At 35.3% G+C, this 15,049-nt stretch overlaps 1 protein-coding gene across 2 annotated transcripts in view; it reads right to left on the bottom strand.

The window, feature by feature from the left end:
• PHIP (pleckstrin homology domain interacting protein) overlaps positions 1-15,049 on the bottom strand; it is a 112,316-nt gene that overhangs the window by 91,252 nt on the left and 6,015 nt on the right. For both annotated transcript variants that reach the window (XM_027696873.1, XM_027696864.1), the window contains exons 5-6: positions 5,331-5,481; positions 5,123-5,221 (exon numbers count right to left, since the gene is read on the bottom strand). In XM_027696873.1, coding sequence (XP_027552674.1) covers positions 5,123-5,221; positions 5,331-5,481 — 250 coding nt within the window. The remainder of the gene's footprint in view (positions 1-5,122; positions 5,222-5,330; positions 5,482-15,049) is intronic.

Raw genomic sequence — 15,049 nt, 5'->3', positions numbered from 1 at the left:
ATCTCATTTAAAAGGATACTGGGCTAGTCAAGCATGACTTCTTCACAGATCAATGCCAACAATTTAAATGTGTACTGGTTTTCTTTTTTTTTTTTTTTTTTTTGTACTTTGGCTTCCAGGAATATTTGCTTCATCACTTGCCCAAGGACTGAGATGAGGAGGATCTACCTTTAGTTCCACAGAGATTCCTTCTTGTCCTACTTCAGGTCCCCTGCCCCATTCTGCAGCAGGACCTACTGCTCCTTCTACTGCTGAAAGACCTGTAAAAACCCTCTTCGCATCCACTCACCAGATTTAATGCCAGAAGAACTCCAACTTTTGTTACTGCAGAAACACAGAATGCTTGAAGGTGAAAGGGACCTCTGAAAATCTAGTCTAACCCTCCTTTGAAAGACAGGGCAAATAAAAATTGCTCAGGATCTTTTACTACAGTTAAAAAAAAAAAAAGTAAGTGGGGTAGAGCAAGAAACATGGCATTCTTGACCCAAAGGCTCTAACCTTAAGCTCTAAAGCTAAGAGCATAGATTCCTTTTTTTATAAGGGCAACTCAGGGACCCAAACTGTGAATGAAGAGCTTAGCTCTTAAAACTTAATAAAATGCTACTCTGTTTTTTAAAATCTTCCTTCTACTGTCACAATTCACTGCTGCCAACAACCTTAATCTGAAAACCACACATGTCAAAGAGTTAAAAGCAGCTTATTTGTTTGGCTTCTCTAGGAAGAACGTAAAACTCAACAAAGCTAATGAAAGTGAAGCAGTAGGCGTTTTCAGTGAAACTTACAAAAGACTGTAGATTTTCTCCCACTCAAAAGGCATGCAACAGGCACCAACTGAACGCCTTCAAAATTTCAGTGTCTCTAACTCACTCCTCACCCAAAATAGAACAAGCAGCTTAAAGAAAAACAGCAATTTGTTAAAAGGAAAATGAATTTGGGGGTCTGAAAGATATGGCAGTATTAGCCATGCTTATTTTTTTCCCCTTGGCTTTCTTATTTTAATTTTACTAAAGTGACTGATTCTATCACCTTATTTACATGGTCTTATCCTTGAATGTGAAATGCCTTAAAGATGGAGGATAGTAATCTTCCTTATCCGCTAGTCAGTTTGTGCCAAGTGTAAGTTACATTTTTTAAAACCATACACAATCTTTCATTTTCTTCCTTTCTCGAGTTGTATTAACTAATGGAGGTTCTGTTCTGAAGACCAGAGTCCACTTCCATTCTCCTTTCATTCACACTAAAATAGAACAAGATTCAGAAGAATCCTGGAAGGACACCCAAAAAATATACTTCACTTACAACTCTTACCCTTATTGAATCAAGTTTCATTAACTTAAGAGTTAAAACAGTCCTCCAATGAATACTGAGGGATTTAGAGCTGTTAAAAATAATAGTAAAGAAGAGACTGCTAGACAACTCCTTTCACTCTCCAAGACAGTAAGACTGAACATATCAAGCATTCAGTTCTAGGCTGTTGAGGGGTTTTTTTTCCTCCCCTTCTTCAAAATTGTGAAGACTCAAAAAAATCAGCTTGAATTGACTTTACCTTCCTCCCATTTCTCTGTTGAGCTTCTGAACTCTATGCAGCACTCTAAGCCTCTTGGCTTATAGATGACTGTCAACCAAGTAATGCGGTTAAGCTAGTTATTCGATCAAGCCAGAACTTGTCCCTGGGCATATCATGAAAGTAAAAGTATACAGACTCGAAAATTACGTATTTCTGAAAATACAAAAATCCTATATACATCTCAAACTTCACATGTAATATTAATTTGCTTGATGAAAGTAACTGCCAACCCTTACTAATTCAGAATGGTAAGAGCTGAGATATTTCAAAAGACAGAAGGTAAAAACAAATTAAAGCAATACAGTCTCAAGCATTTCCAAACTTCCCAGACTTCAATGAAATTCCACTTGCTTTTACTATATATTTATTCCATTGGTATTTTACTCAAAGTTTCATAAGCCTTCTGCAGCTCATTTTTTCTTGCATAACAACATGTCATCTACTTTAGTATAATTCACTTTATACTTGAATAAACATATATAACAAGATGTTACTTTTACATAGATCTTTTAACATAAAGACAGTGTTTTCCTTAATTTTTTTTACTGTAGTTAACAGAACAATACAGTTACACAAAGTACTCTTAGATAAGCTTTTAGGCCTAAAGTATTTACTATTTTTGTAAAAATAGACATCTACACTGCTTTCAGAACCTTGTATTCTCTTTACAGCCAAAACAGCAGCGCCATTTAAAAAAACAGAAAAAAGCATAAAATGCCTCAGAACCTTTCTTGAGGTGGATTACTCCGCAAAACTATGAAATACTGTTTTTGAAAGGCAGATATTTTCACCGGTCAGGAAAAACACTCTTCACTGTCTGTGGCAAAAAGCCAGTCTCACTCAGGTCCTCGCACTTGACAACTGAGTTCTGAGCTCAAAGCTCTTCAGGGTTTACGCTTAGGTTCTTTTCTTTTTCAGCAGTTCCTGAAAATTACTGGAAAAATTAAAGGGAAAAAGAGCTCTTTTTCTGCATCCAAGAAGATAAAACTAAATGAATATTTCTGTATGTTGACTGAAATGTGCATTAAGTTTTCCTGCACAACATAAAAGGATTTCAGTATCTTTTCTGCACCTCAAAAATTAGTAGGTTATCCACCTGAAATACATACAGTCTGAAAAATAATATATTCTAATTATTTTTTTTCTTTCTGTTGAGCAAATACATAAAGAACAGACTTCCCATCATATTGCCCACACTGTGGGAACACTGGAAGTTATTTAAGGAAACAGAAAAAAATGTCTAATTTAATTTATAAAAGAAGTGCCATTCTAGTTCATCATTTCATTGACAGATCAGAGTAGAATACGATAAATCAAACTCAAATGCTTTAACATGCAGCTCTGAACCAAATATCCCAAAAATCCAAACACACTTCAGTTGAAAACATTCAGTTACCAGCACTTATCTCAATGTTTGGAAAAGGAAATTACTGGTCATGAAAAAAGTGGTATGTTGAAATAACTGTAATTTTGCAAATATTCAGTGCTCTGCAAAGGATTCAATAAAAACACTTATTTTAAAAGCCTGACTTGTTCTTCTCAAAAAAACTGTCTGAAAGTTATTTTTCTTAACATTTAATTTCACTACCACAGCAACTCTACCTTTTTTTGAACTCCAGCTACCATGGATCTCATACACTGGTCTTTTTCCCTTTAAAAGTATACACTAGCTGCTACATACTGCAAGCTACAGTAAAATGCAAAACAGTCCTTATCAATTCTGATTACAACATATTTTAAAATGTATTTGCGAGTAAAAGAAAAGCTAAACAACCACTAAAGGAATCTTAGCTATGAGAAAGCTCAGTCCTACAATCATCTTGCAGAAATAGCTGCTATTCCAGCCCAAGATTTTTTAAGTTTACAATCATCATGCCATTCCACAACCACTCAAGAGGGGGATTATTCAATTCGGCAACAAGCATTTTCTCCCACACATCTAGAGAACAACACAGAAAAAGCTCTCTATATGAATACCAAAATAGCAGCTCTAAACAAAACCACATTGAATGGATGCAGGTGCTACATAAGAGTTTAAGGGAACCACTTCTGACCAATATCGGTATCAGGTGAGGAGGTTCTGAAAACTCAGCTCTAAAAACCAAGCAAAACCACGTTTCTCTTCCTATATTCCAAGCATCTACAAAATATCATGGAAAGCATGCAACTTGTGCTTTAAAATGGCAATACTACTAGGACACCAAATACTCTGCCATCTGACCAAAGCAAAATTGGCTGTGCTCAACTTAAGAGCATATGTGTAGCATGGTTCTGCTTCAGCTGTTAGGACAGAACTATAATTCTCTGGATAAAGTGTAATGGTGAGTATTTTGAGATTTCATTTTGATTTCCTTCAACATTAGAAAAAATTATAAATAGCAGAAATTAAGCTCTCTCAATTATATATTTTATGTTTTATATATCTATCTAAATTCATTAAAAACTTATACCAACAGCCTCCAAAAGGAGTTTAGAGATTGAAAAATTGTAATGGCAAGTTACCACATTAAAAATGTCTCTGTTCCTCATAGCAGCTGGCTATATATTTATACATTGTTACTGTATAGTATATATATACCTTGTATACATTGTTACATAGTTATATAGTAGTTCCCCAATATAACCAGAGTCTTGTCTTTTTTGCCAAGACAGAAACCTTTGTCTTTGCAGAAGCTGCTGCACCTCATCCAAAGCGAATCAATTGGATATTCTCTGTCCACTTTCATCCACCACTGCACATCTATCTGCAACTACTGTTTTGGTAAAAAACACTCCTGTTTTGGTGTAATCCACACTAACAATTTGGTCTTAATCAGATTTTCTCCCTTCCCTGGACATCAACAGAGAAAGACAAGTGATTTTGCACACTTTTCTATCCATGAATAAAAGAAATGGGGTGGTCTTTAAATCTCCTAAAATATACAAGTCTTGATCCTTCTAGCAACTAAACAAACATGTATCTTGGTTCTTAAAAGGTTAAAAGCTAACAAACATGTTTTAGGGACCATATGAGAGCTTAAAAATAATAACTGTAATACCACTGACCTCCAACTTTCAGTTTTTCATCAGTACAGACAGCACATGCATGCTTCACCACACAGCACAGCAAAGCAAACTAAAGCACAGCTACAAAATTACTGAACAGACCAGAGAGCAAAAAGAATAACTTCTGGAAGACTCAAAGGAAACCATTACCAGTTGACACGACTTTCTCTCCCTAACAATGGGTGCAGGCCTTGCTGTCCTACAGTACTAATTATTTATCTACTGGCAGCTTTATTACATCTTTAAGAAAGAGAGTTTTATTTTTATGTATTCACTGTTTGAATGTATTTTATTCAATTTTATACTTCAAAGACAAAATTAGCTTTAGAGCAGAACTAGTCTATGAATTTACAATAAATATGGCAACACGGCATCTTAATAAAAACACTAAAAGTAAGGTACGTGACACAAATAAGGACAGAACTATTACTTGGCTCTCATCATCACAATCATCAATCAGCCTGGGAGTTAGGTATTATAATGGCAATGCCAGAATAAAAGTGAACTTACCTATACTAGGTGGACTGCCATAATTTACAGGAGACTCTGGAGGCCTTCCACAATGTAGTGCAGCAAGAGCAGATCCCTTCCATACAACATGTTTGCAACCTGTTTGCAACAAAAAAAGATTTAGGTAAATGCTTTTTTTTTTTAAAGAAAACCACAGGAAACCCATGAAGTACCAAGAACTCTCAAAATTCCCATAAAATTTTCATACTTTTGTTTGTACGAAGCAAAGACTGTCTGCCAGCTCCTAATAACGTCTGCACTCCAGGGACACTTTGTGGAATTTCTTGCTCTAGAAGTGGTCCAAGTCGATGGCATATTTGAAGCAAGTGATCAGGTGCCAAGTGTCTGTAATATTTCACCTATTATATCAAAGAGCAAACAAAACATTTGATAAACAACACAATATTTTTGATGCATTGCTAGTTTAATCTTTTTTCCCCAAACTGTTACACAAATTTGTAAGAAAATTATAGGATATTAGGGATAAAAACAAATTACGACCTTTAAGTATAATAATTCATTCCAGCTGGTCCTAATTAATTCTTCTATTCAGCACATGTCACTTTGTACAGAGAACTGTTGGTATTTACTACTTTCTGACTTTAAGGTACAGTTGTTCATACACAAATAAGCTCCCATATAATCACAAAAAGAGTATATACTCAATAGTATATTTAAGTAGTGGCCTGTTCAATTTAAACTACTGTAAGATAAAGATGAGACAAAGATTGTAAAGACAGCAACATTTACAGAATTCTTGCAAGATTCACAAATACCAAATAAGCAACACAGCTTTGTAGAGGGAAATGCAAAACCACTCTGCCTCAATTCACCTAAATTACAACATCTCATTGAAGCTCCACAACTGGATTTAATTATTTATTTTACATCTAAAACTTTTTGACAAAAATGTTGGCTTAAGTAATTCAACTCTAAAATTCTTTATGTGATCCCTTTTATACTACAAAGATGACGAATTTTGGTAACAGTTCATAATTTTAAACTGCAAAGTACCAAAACAAGGTCCTATTATCAGCAACAGAACTTGATTATAACCAGTTAAACCAGTATTAATGACCTCCCAGTCAAAACCAGTCCATTCTTTTGAACTACTAGAATTCTAAATCAGAAAACTGTCTTATATAACAAGGGGGAAAAAAGTTTTGAAATTTCTGTGACAACAATAAAATTCTACTAACATAAGGCTTTTGCTGAAGAAATAGTATTTTTTAAATGCATAAGCTATTGTCAGCTCAGACTATAACAAAAAAAATTTAAAATAATAAATTAAGAGGGAGAATAGATTCAGTTTTCTTCAGTTCTTGTGCAGGATCTGGCATGTAATAGTTTCATCCTTCACACAGCCTGAAATACATCTTCACAGCTTTACTTCACAGAAGAAAAAAAAAAAAGAAACACTGCAGTAAAAGCTTACGACATTTCGTTATTCTTCAACTAGAAGAGGGCATGACAGATATTTGGGCACAATGATGCTTCTGTATTACACCGAATTACCAGGTATATACCTCATTCTTCCTCAAATGTGCTCCTATCTTGCTGACACACCGTAACAGTCTCATGTATTCTAGCAGTTTGTTAATATAAAGAGTGCTGATGTCTGAAACTGAGGCTCTGGAAAAGCCTTGCTTACACTAGTAATACCACCAGCACCACCACAACCTTCTGGTGAAGGAGGGAAAGTTTTCTCTCTCCTGTTGTGGTCTAACCCTGCCACAGCTCAGCCCCACGAAGCCACTTGCTCATTCCCACCACAGTGAAATGGGGGAGAAAATCAGATGGGTAAAAGAGTAAAAACTTGTGGTTTGAGATAAAGACAGTTTAATAGGTAAAGCAAAAGCTGCATGGCAAAGCAAAATGAGAATTCATTCACTACTTCCCATGGGTGGTAAATGTTTAGCTGCTACCTGTAAAGCAGGGCTTTCCTTCTGTGGATTATATCACATTTGTATTAGGCCTTGCAAGATGTCTAAATTTGACTGCCTAAAAGTTAAATGACTCACAAAATTCACAAAAGTTCAAAAAAAAAGAAAAAGGCTTTTCTTTAAAAAACATCAAAAATTATATTTTACTTCAATACAGTTGCAGTTGATCGTACAGATCAGGTAATTTAAAATTGCTAAATTCAATGTCAGACAGGCACCCTGTTAGAAGAGTGGCAAAAAGTAATCCAGAATTCAGAATTTGCATATTACTGATAAGAAAAATGAACCAGAATAGCAAATCAAACATCCTTTTTTCTGCTTAAAGGAGAATCACAGTCAAAACACATGCTTGAGAGCTCTAAAATACCCAAATAGCCACCCACAATAAGTAATGAAGCTAGGTACAGCTTTTGCCAGCAACAGCCCCGATACATTTCCTCAGCTTTTGTTCTCCTCTGCTCCTATCAAAAGGAGCATAAAAACTTAAGAAACACTGCTCTTCATATAATTCCATCTGAAAGCAGAATTTATGTCTGCAAAATCCAAAGTTGCCTCTCAAAGATTAATTTTTTTGGTTTATCCACAAATAATACAGCTAAATATGCAATACAGTTGTCATTTTATCCTGCTCAAAACTCTACAGTTTTACACACCCTAACAAATGCACAAAATCTAAAGTAAATAAAGCAAATCGGCTTTGACACATTCCGAAACTACAGCAAGCTGACATCTTGAGTCATACTTCTCAGGGTTTGTCATAAGCCATGTGTTCAGTTTTTATTTTAGCAGAAACTGGGTACGCTCAATTCCTCTTGCAGTTTTTAAAGCAAATGTTTTGAAAAGAGGGATCTATTTGTATTATTCTTGTTCATCTGTATTAAAGATCTTAATATATACCTTACACCCACACTACAGTCTCTTCTCATTTAAGTCCATTTATGTGAAAAGAGCTATTTATGCCAAGTTCCGCAGTAGTTTTGTGATGCTTCTCCACAGTATTTTTCTGAATAATCACAGTTCACTACTTAGCAGCATTTGCAACCAGCTCATTTACAAACTGATTCAACAATGCTAAGTGAGCTGTATGCTTTACAAAAAAAAGTGGCACTGTCCATTTAAATACTTTCTAGTTCCAGAAAGTTTATAAAGCTATTTCATGAACCATTACTATACGAGACTAAAATGCACACCAGAAAATTAAATAAAAAGTAGGTAAATGTAAAATCTCAGAGAAAGAAAACTCTTAATTCATTACAGGTTTTACTTCGACAGTTTTCCTTCCCTTTTTCTACTTCTATAAACAAGTAAAAAGTGGAACTTAAATAGGCTATTAAAAACAAGCTTTTAAGTTTTCTCCAAATGAAATAATTTCTTTTCAAAAAAAATTCTAACAGTACTAATACAATAGTTTCAATTAAACTACAATCATCATCTAGTCCAACTGCCTGACCACTGCAGGGCTGACCAAAAGTTAAAGCACAGTGTTAAGGGCATTATCCAAATGTCTCAAACACCAACAGGTTTGGGGCTGCAACTGCCTCTCTAGAAAGCCTGTTCCAGTGCTGATTTGTATGTGTAACTATTAGCATTACCACAGAAGCCACAGATTTTAAAAAGTGTATAATGGAAATTCACCTTAGTCCCAATTCCTTCTTTTTGAAAAAGGAAAAAAAAAATGCAGAAGAGATAACCGTAACATGGTAGCAACAACTCAAGACAGGACAAGGTGAGTTTATTTAATACATTAAATGACAAAGAAAACTACAATTAATCAGATTGTTCTGCAGTGCAGACTACCAGGAGACAATTCTTGCACTGACAAATTGTAAAAAGGAGCTAGAACCAACAAAAATATACCTATAACCTATGTCCTCCTTCTAAAATAAATAATAAAAAACCCACCAAAAAACAGAAAACACCAAAAAACCCAAAACTACTGTCAGAGCACCTTCAAGACAGATTTCCATGACCAAAAAAAAGAGATAAATAAATTTTTGTTTTGATAGTAACTTTACAAGCTTTGTCAGAAATAGAAAAGCTCATGACAACTCAATAGAATGACAGAAATTTGATTTGATATCATTCTGATTCCAAGAGAAGAAAGTAAAGCAAAAGGAAAAAAATAACAGATGTACACATATTTAAAATTCATACAGCCTTAAATGAAAGTGAAAACTGGACTCTACAAACAGGAATTTCAAAATTTTATGCCAAAACTGTGATGTCAAACAGCATATAAAAAGTACAGCGGTTTTTTTTTCCTCTTCCATCCCACCTAGCTGAAATTCTAGCTGTTTTCCTTCCTCACCCTTTTAGGCTTTCTGCAATGTCTCATTCTGCTCTATTCTTCCAAAAGAAATGCACACAAGACGTGCTTTTAAAGTAAAATAATAAACTCTTTTTTGTTCTCATAGTCTTTTTAAAAAAGTTAATAACACTTCCTAAACATTACTGTAACAAAAATTAAAACTCTGTTAGCAAATACAAATTTTTCAGATTTAGGCACAAACAATATTTTCTAGAAAATAAGAAGCAGCATTGCCCTCAACCTCACCCTTTACCTACTACTCCCAACTTCACTTATTCCAAACAAGCAGCATGGGAATACACAAAATGCAGCTTCACAGCTATTTGGACTAACATTCAAATCTTTACCTTTGAAATAGACCTAAGTGCTTATATTTTCATTCTGCATGACTGCAGAATAATTCAGCATCAGAATCATAATGAATGCATAAAAAGAATCATGATTTGACCTAGACTCTTTAGTTAGATTTGCAATACATGATGCAGTTATTCACTATGCGTGTTTCAGACATCAAGCAAAATATGACCTTATTCTAGTGCTCCAAATGCTCTGCACACCGAAACATTCCCTGCAGAATTGTTGGTTCCCACCACCACCAGGCTAACAGTTGACACGCTTAACTATAAGGTTGACCGTAAATATCTTTTAAAAAAACACATTTCCACACAAGGACATTTAACAAAAAAAATCTAGTCAGTCAGCTAGCTATATTTCAAGATGCGAGAGCTCAATCTTACTAATACCAGCAGCTATCCCAGGTTTAACTATTCTGCTATGTAAGATATTGCCCAAAACAAGCTCCAAATTGAATTACAGTAATTGCTATACTATATCAGACCATCAATCTAACAGAGTATGGGGTACCACCAGCCACTGCCTTATCACTGTAAAATTAGGAATTACAATGAAATGCAAGTACTTGTCTCTGAAGAATTCTCATTCCCGTTTTTCTTTTTTGGGCAGATGGGGCAGGAGCAAAAAAGGACAGGGAGGGGAGAATTGGAGAATTAACCATATTCCCCAAAACATATTTATTTCTCATGTACTTTTTAATTATGCTTGGGCTAAAACTATAAAGATAGTTAGCCACTATATCCTACCAGAATGCCTACTATTTTACTGTGAGATTACTTTTTCTCTAATTAAATAGATCCATATGAAACCAACCAACCCAATAACATATTATTTTTTCAACTTTTTAATGCTTTTAATAGGTGTGAGGCCAGAGCAGATAAACTCAAACCTTAGTACAGATAGACTGCTGTAAGCTTACCACATGAGAAGGTACGAACAGAAAGCATCATTTTCAGCTTTATGGGCTAAGAGGTTCAACTATACCTGTTACTGTTAGATTACCCGTATCTGTTTGCCTTTCTTAAATTCACTCAATGTTTTGTGGGTTTCATTGGTCTGGAGTTTTTGTGGTTTTTTTCATAAAAGGTACATCTTAGAAACTTGATATTCCCCTTTAGCCCATCTCTCATCTGTATTTCTCAGTCTCAGTTTGAAAGAACTATCACAGAACAGTTGATTTGGCCAAACCTCTTGATTATCTGTGGAAGAAACAAATGTGTGGTACTTCTCACAGTGAACAAGAGTTCCCCCTCATCACAATATAATAGTTTAAACAGAGAGCTTCTAACATCACCTAAATTCTCAATTATTGGAACAGTCTGTAAAACAGAAATGCTTGTCTTTTAGAACTAAGAGAAAAGCATTTCAGTTGATATATGTCCAACAAAAGCACTGATAATGAGACCAAAAATCTGGCTAGGGATCACAATCATTTCACAAGTTTTCTCAGTCCCAGCGCCAAGCCTTTCAGAACACCTTCCAAAATACCATAAAGACTTTCCCCAAAAAACTGTTAATAAAAACTAGGTGATGATGCAGCTCTCTGATTCAACGTAAGCTTTAATTTTGCTCCTTATTTCTTTGAATACCTTTATAGCACATTTCCTGAAGAAACAAACCACTTATTATCTGGTTACTTATTAAGAAACAGAATTTCTAAACAGTAACCACAATGCTGCCTAGAAGCCTTGGGTATTATATGAACAAAGAAACACAGTATCGGTGTACTTAGTGTCCCAGTTCCACAGATACTATTTGTAACTTCGTGTAGGTTTGCACAACTTGAAAGGAAAGAAAGTAGAATGGCATAAAAAGAACATTTTGTAATTTTCAATTGAAATCACATTTCATAATTGTGGGCTGGGGAAGCAAAAGGGACAAATGTTAGCAAAATAGTCACCCAACAGGCATACTGCCTACTAAACCCATTGCACCATCCTCCTATTTGATGTGAAGTCCCTGCCTTCTCCCTCCTCAACCACCACCATCATTAATATAATTCTAATTCAACAGAGAAAATTACAATTACATGAATATTCTGGACAAGAAAGTTTACACAATAGTTCTGATCATAAACACCACAATGCTTGTACCATAGAAGACCTCTCTCTTCAAAAAAAAAAAAAAGACCAACAAAAAACAAACCACTCCCTACAGTAGCTCTAAATTGTTGCCGTGAATCTTAACAGTTGGCTTCATCCAGCAGAAGTCCACTTTGATCCCAAAGGAAGCAACCCCAACACATTGTCCAAGCCCTGCACACCCACTCCTATCATCTCCTCACGATGGTGGTAAGACTGATGTTGCTGCACACCAAAACAGAGTTGAACCATCTGAAAGTTATTCTTGTACTGTTCATTTTTCCGACAGTTCAGCTCCCTTATCTGACTAACCACACATTTGGATGAGCACTCGTGCCTACACAAAGGATGCAACAGAAATGCACAGCTTTCATCCACAGCATACAATTAGAGCAGCTACACCCGCAGGGAAACTACATCATGAAAAAAAACAATTACCCTGGAGTGAAATGATGCACCAAAGCTTGCTCATGTGTACTAACAAGGGCCCTAAAATAGGTGTTTTGAAGCCTAAAAATGCAATACAATACTTAGACAAAACTCCTCAAATTCTGCCCCCCAAAATGAGAAATCCTCACTCTTTTTTTAGAAAAAAAGAGAGAAAAATAGCTGGTTTATAATTATTAAGTTTTCACAACAAATGCAAGAGAACACAAAACATCCTGAGATCTGTTACTGAAGAGTCCCATCATCCTCAATACACCTACACTGAAAGTGACCTGCCAGGGACTCAATTCTCAAAAGGTCTTAGGTTATAGTACAAACAGAAATCTTAATACTGGCAATATTAGAACAAGATTGACACTCTGAAATAAGAGCCTACACTATCAAAACCAGATCAAGTAATTTATACCAGACAGTGTGACCGTAGGAAAATATACAAATATTTAAATCCAAGAAAAATCGCTTAAGAATATAAAATAAGTAGAATAGTATTTCTGAACTCATGTATTTTCCTGTAGCATTACAGGGACGCACAGCATGGTATTAGCTTATAGAAGAAAGCGAAACATTTACTTTCACTGGCCAAACAGAAAAATGTACAAGTAATGTACAAGATGAAAATAGCACCAAATTTAACACAAATTAAGTTAAAGAAATGAAACATCTAAGGCTGTGAATTTCAGTCTAAGAAAAGAAGATTAACTCTAATAAGAATTCTTAAATAAATGTTTTTAAAATAAGGACAAAATCAGGAACATCATAATCTCTTGAAAAGATATCCATATAGGTATTAAAGGAATGATTTATTATACATATACATATAATAAAAGGCATGATTTCATGCACAACAAAAGAGCCTGGGATTAAATCCATCTGTGTTACACAGAGCCCTTATTCCCTCCTAGAGTAAAAGTCAGACATCTAACACTACATTTACTGGTAATTTTATTTCCAAACTTTTCTCCGCTTAGACTTTTCTATGAAGTTTAGTGAAAGCTCATGACATTTATTTCTGAGAAGTGGTACCCAAACGTGACTAAACATGCTGTCTTCAGAAAGAGTCAGCATCGTAAAGCTGGAAGAATTTTAAATGAAAAAAAAATATGAAGAAACAGAATGCTAGCTCATCATCAACCTCTATCTTAAAGCTAAAATCCTGTGGTTTGAGATAAATAAGTTTTTGTTTAATGAACAAGACATAGTGAAAAACACTGCTTTTGTACAAAATGTAACCGTCACGCTGCAAATACACTTCTGGGCCAGCTTTCACAAGCCTAAAGTGTCAAGTCATACAAAGTTCACACATTTTTGACAATTGAAGCAAGAACAAATACAAGGGATGGAGAGAAGCATCAAAAACAAAGTAATCTATTTCACACACACACCCCAACATCTAGGAAGGGACAAGGTATAAAAGGCCATAGAAACATTTATCAGGAAGTCTAAGAAAACTTTGTTATGAACAGAAGACTAGGAAAAGAAAAAGGACCTGGTCAGCATCACCTCTTCACATATAAGTATCCAGCATCAAGTCCAAGTTTTGAGGAAGTACATCTTATGTCATTAGATACATATGCTAAATAAGTTGGTATTTACCTGCATTCCACAAACAAAAGAAGTTTTTCAGAAAGGGTGTAAATGAACTTGTCTCTCACCAAGTGTTCTTATTTCAACCCTTAAAATATCTTTTTCCTCACTATCTCCTTCTTCACATCCTTTTATATTCTGAATATATACAAAAACCCCAAATCCATACTACACTAAGACTGCACTTCCAATTCTTTATAATTTATAGGATAAAAGAGAAAGATTCATGATAAAGTTTACCTATCAACTTCTGACCATCATTTGAAATGAGAAACATGGCCTCCCAGCCTTACAAATAAATAAGTAAATAAAAATGGCATAATATGCACTTTGAAATTCCCAGTTGAATTTCTTGGTGATACTTGATTTCAGGAAAATTCAAAAGTATTGGTATGTATCCATATGTTTTCAACAAGTTAATCACTATCAATTCTTCAACACCACATGCATGAAAATGCCTGTGCCAATACACCTCTTGCTACAGAAAAAATCCAATGCTGTAAGTAAACCTGTTCCGACTACAACAAATATCTGATTCATACTGTAACATTTGTTATATAACTAAAATGTATATGCCAACAGACGTTATCAGACGCATTACAGATGGAAACTGTTCTGCCTCCTTTTATGTCAGCTCAAAAGTTCTCCACATGTCTATGTCTCAGAAGTACTGGAGTTCAGAACTACTATAAGCAACCAGCAAGCCCGAAGGGAAATCTGTCTTTGATGAACATCACAAGCAGGGCTCAGTCTTCCTCTTAAACTGTATTCAGAAATTCAGAGACTAAATTATACAACAGTGCATCTGCAACAAGTAGCTAACAGCCACAATTCAGACACATTAATTGCTGTTTTCCTAACTACTGTAGTTCACAACATATTAAAGGGGAAAAAAAATATCCAGACCCCTCTTTGCTAGCAGGAGGTACATCACTACAACTAACACTTAGTTTTATCTACACCCGAGATGAAAAGCACACACCAGGAAATTAAGAAAAGAAACAAACAAAAAAACAACAAAACAAAACTCCACCAGTCAAATTCGTGATGTGCACATGAGAAGCCCAGTTATTTCCACGCACTAGATACATCGCATATAAGGAAGGCAAAGCCCCATAACGCACCTGACCAGCGGCACAGGCCGGGGGTGCACCAGGAGGGGCCTCTCCCGCGGCAGATCCCGGGTTCGGGCAGCGCGGGGCGGGCGCGC

Source organism: Neopelma chrysocephalum, unplaced genomic scaffold, assembly GCF_003984885.1.
Source record: "Neopelma chrysocephalum unplaced genomic scaffold, ASM398488v2 Primary Assembly neopelma1_23b, whole genome shotgun sequence".
Classification (NCBI taxonomy): domain Eukaryota; kingdom Metazoa; phylum Chordata; class Aves; order Passeriformes; family Pipridae; genus Neopelma; species Neopelma chrysocephalum.
This window is presented reverse-complemented; position numbering and strand designations above follow the sequence as displayed.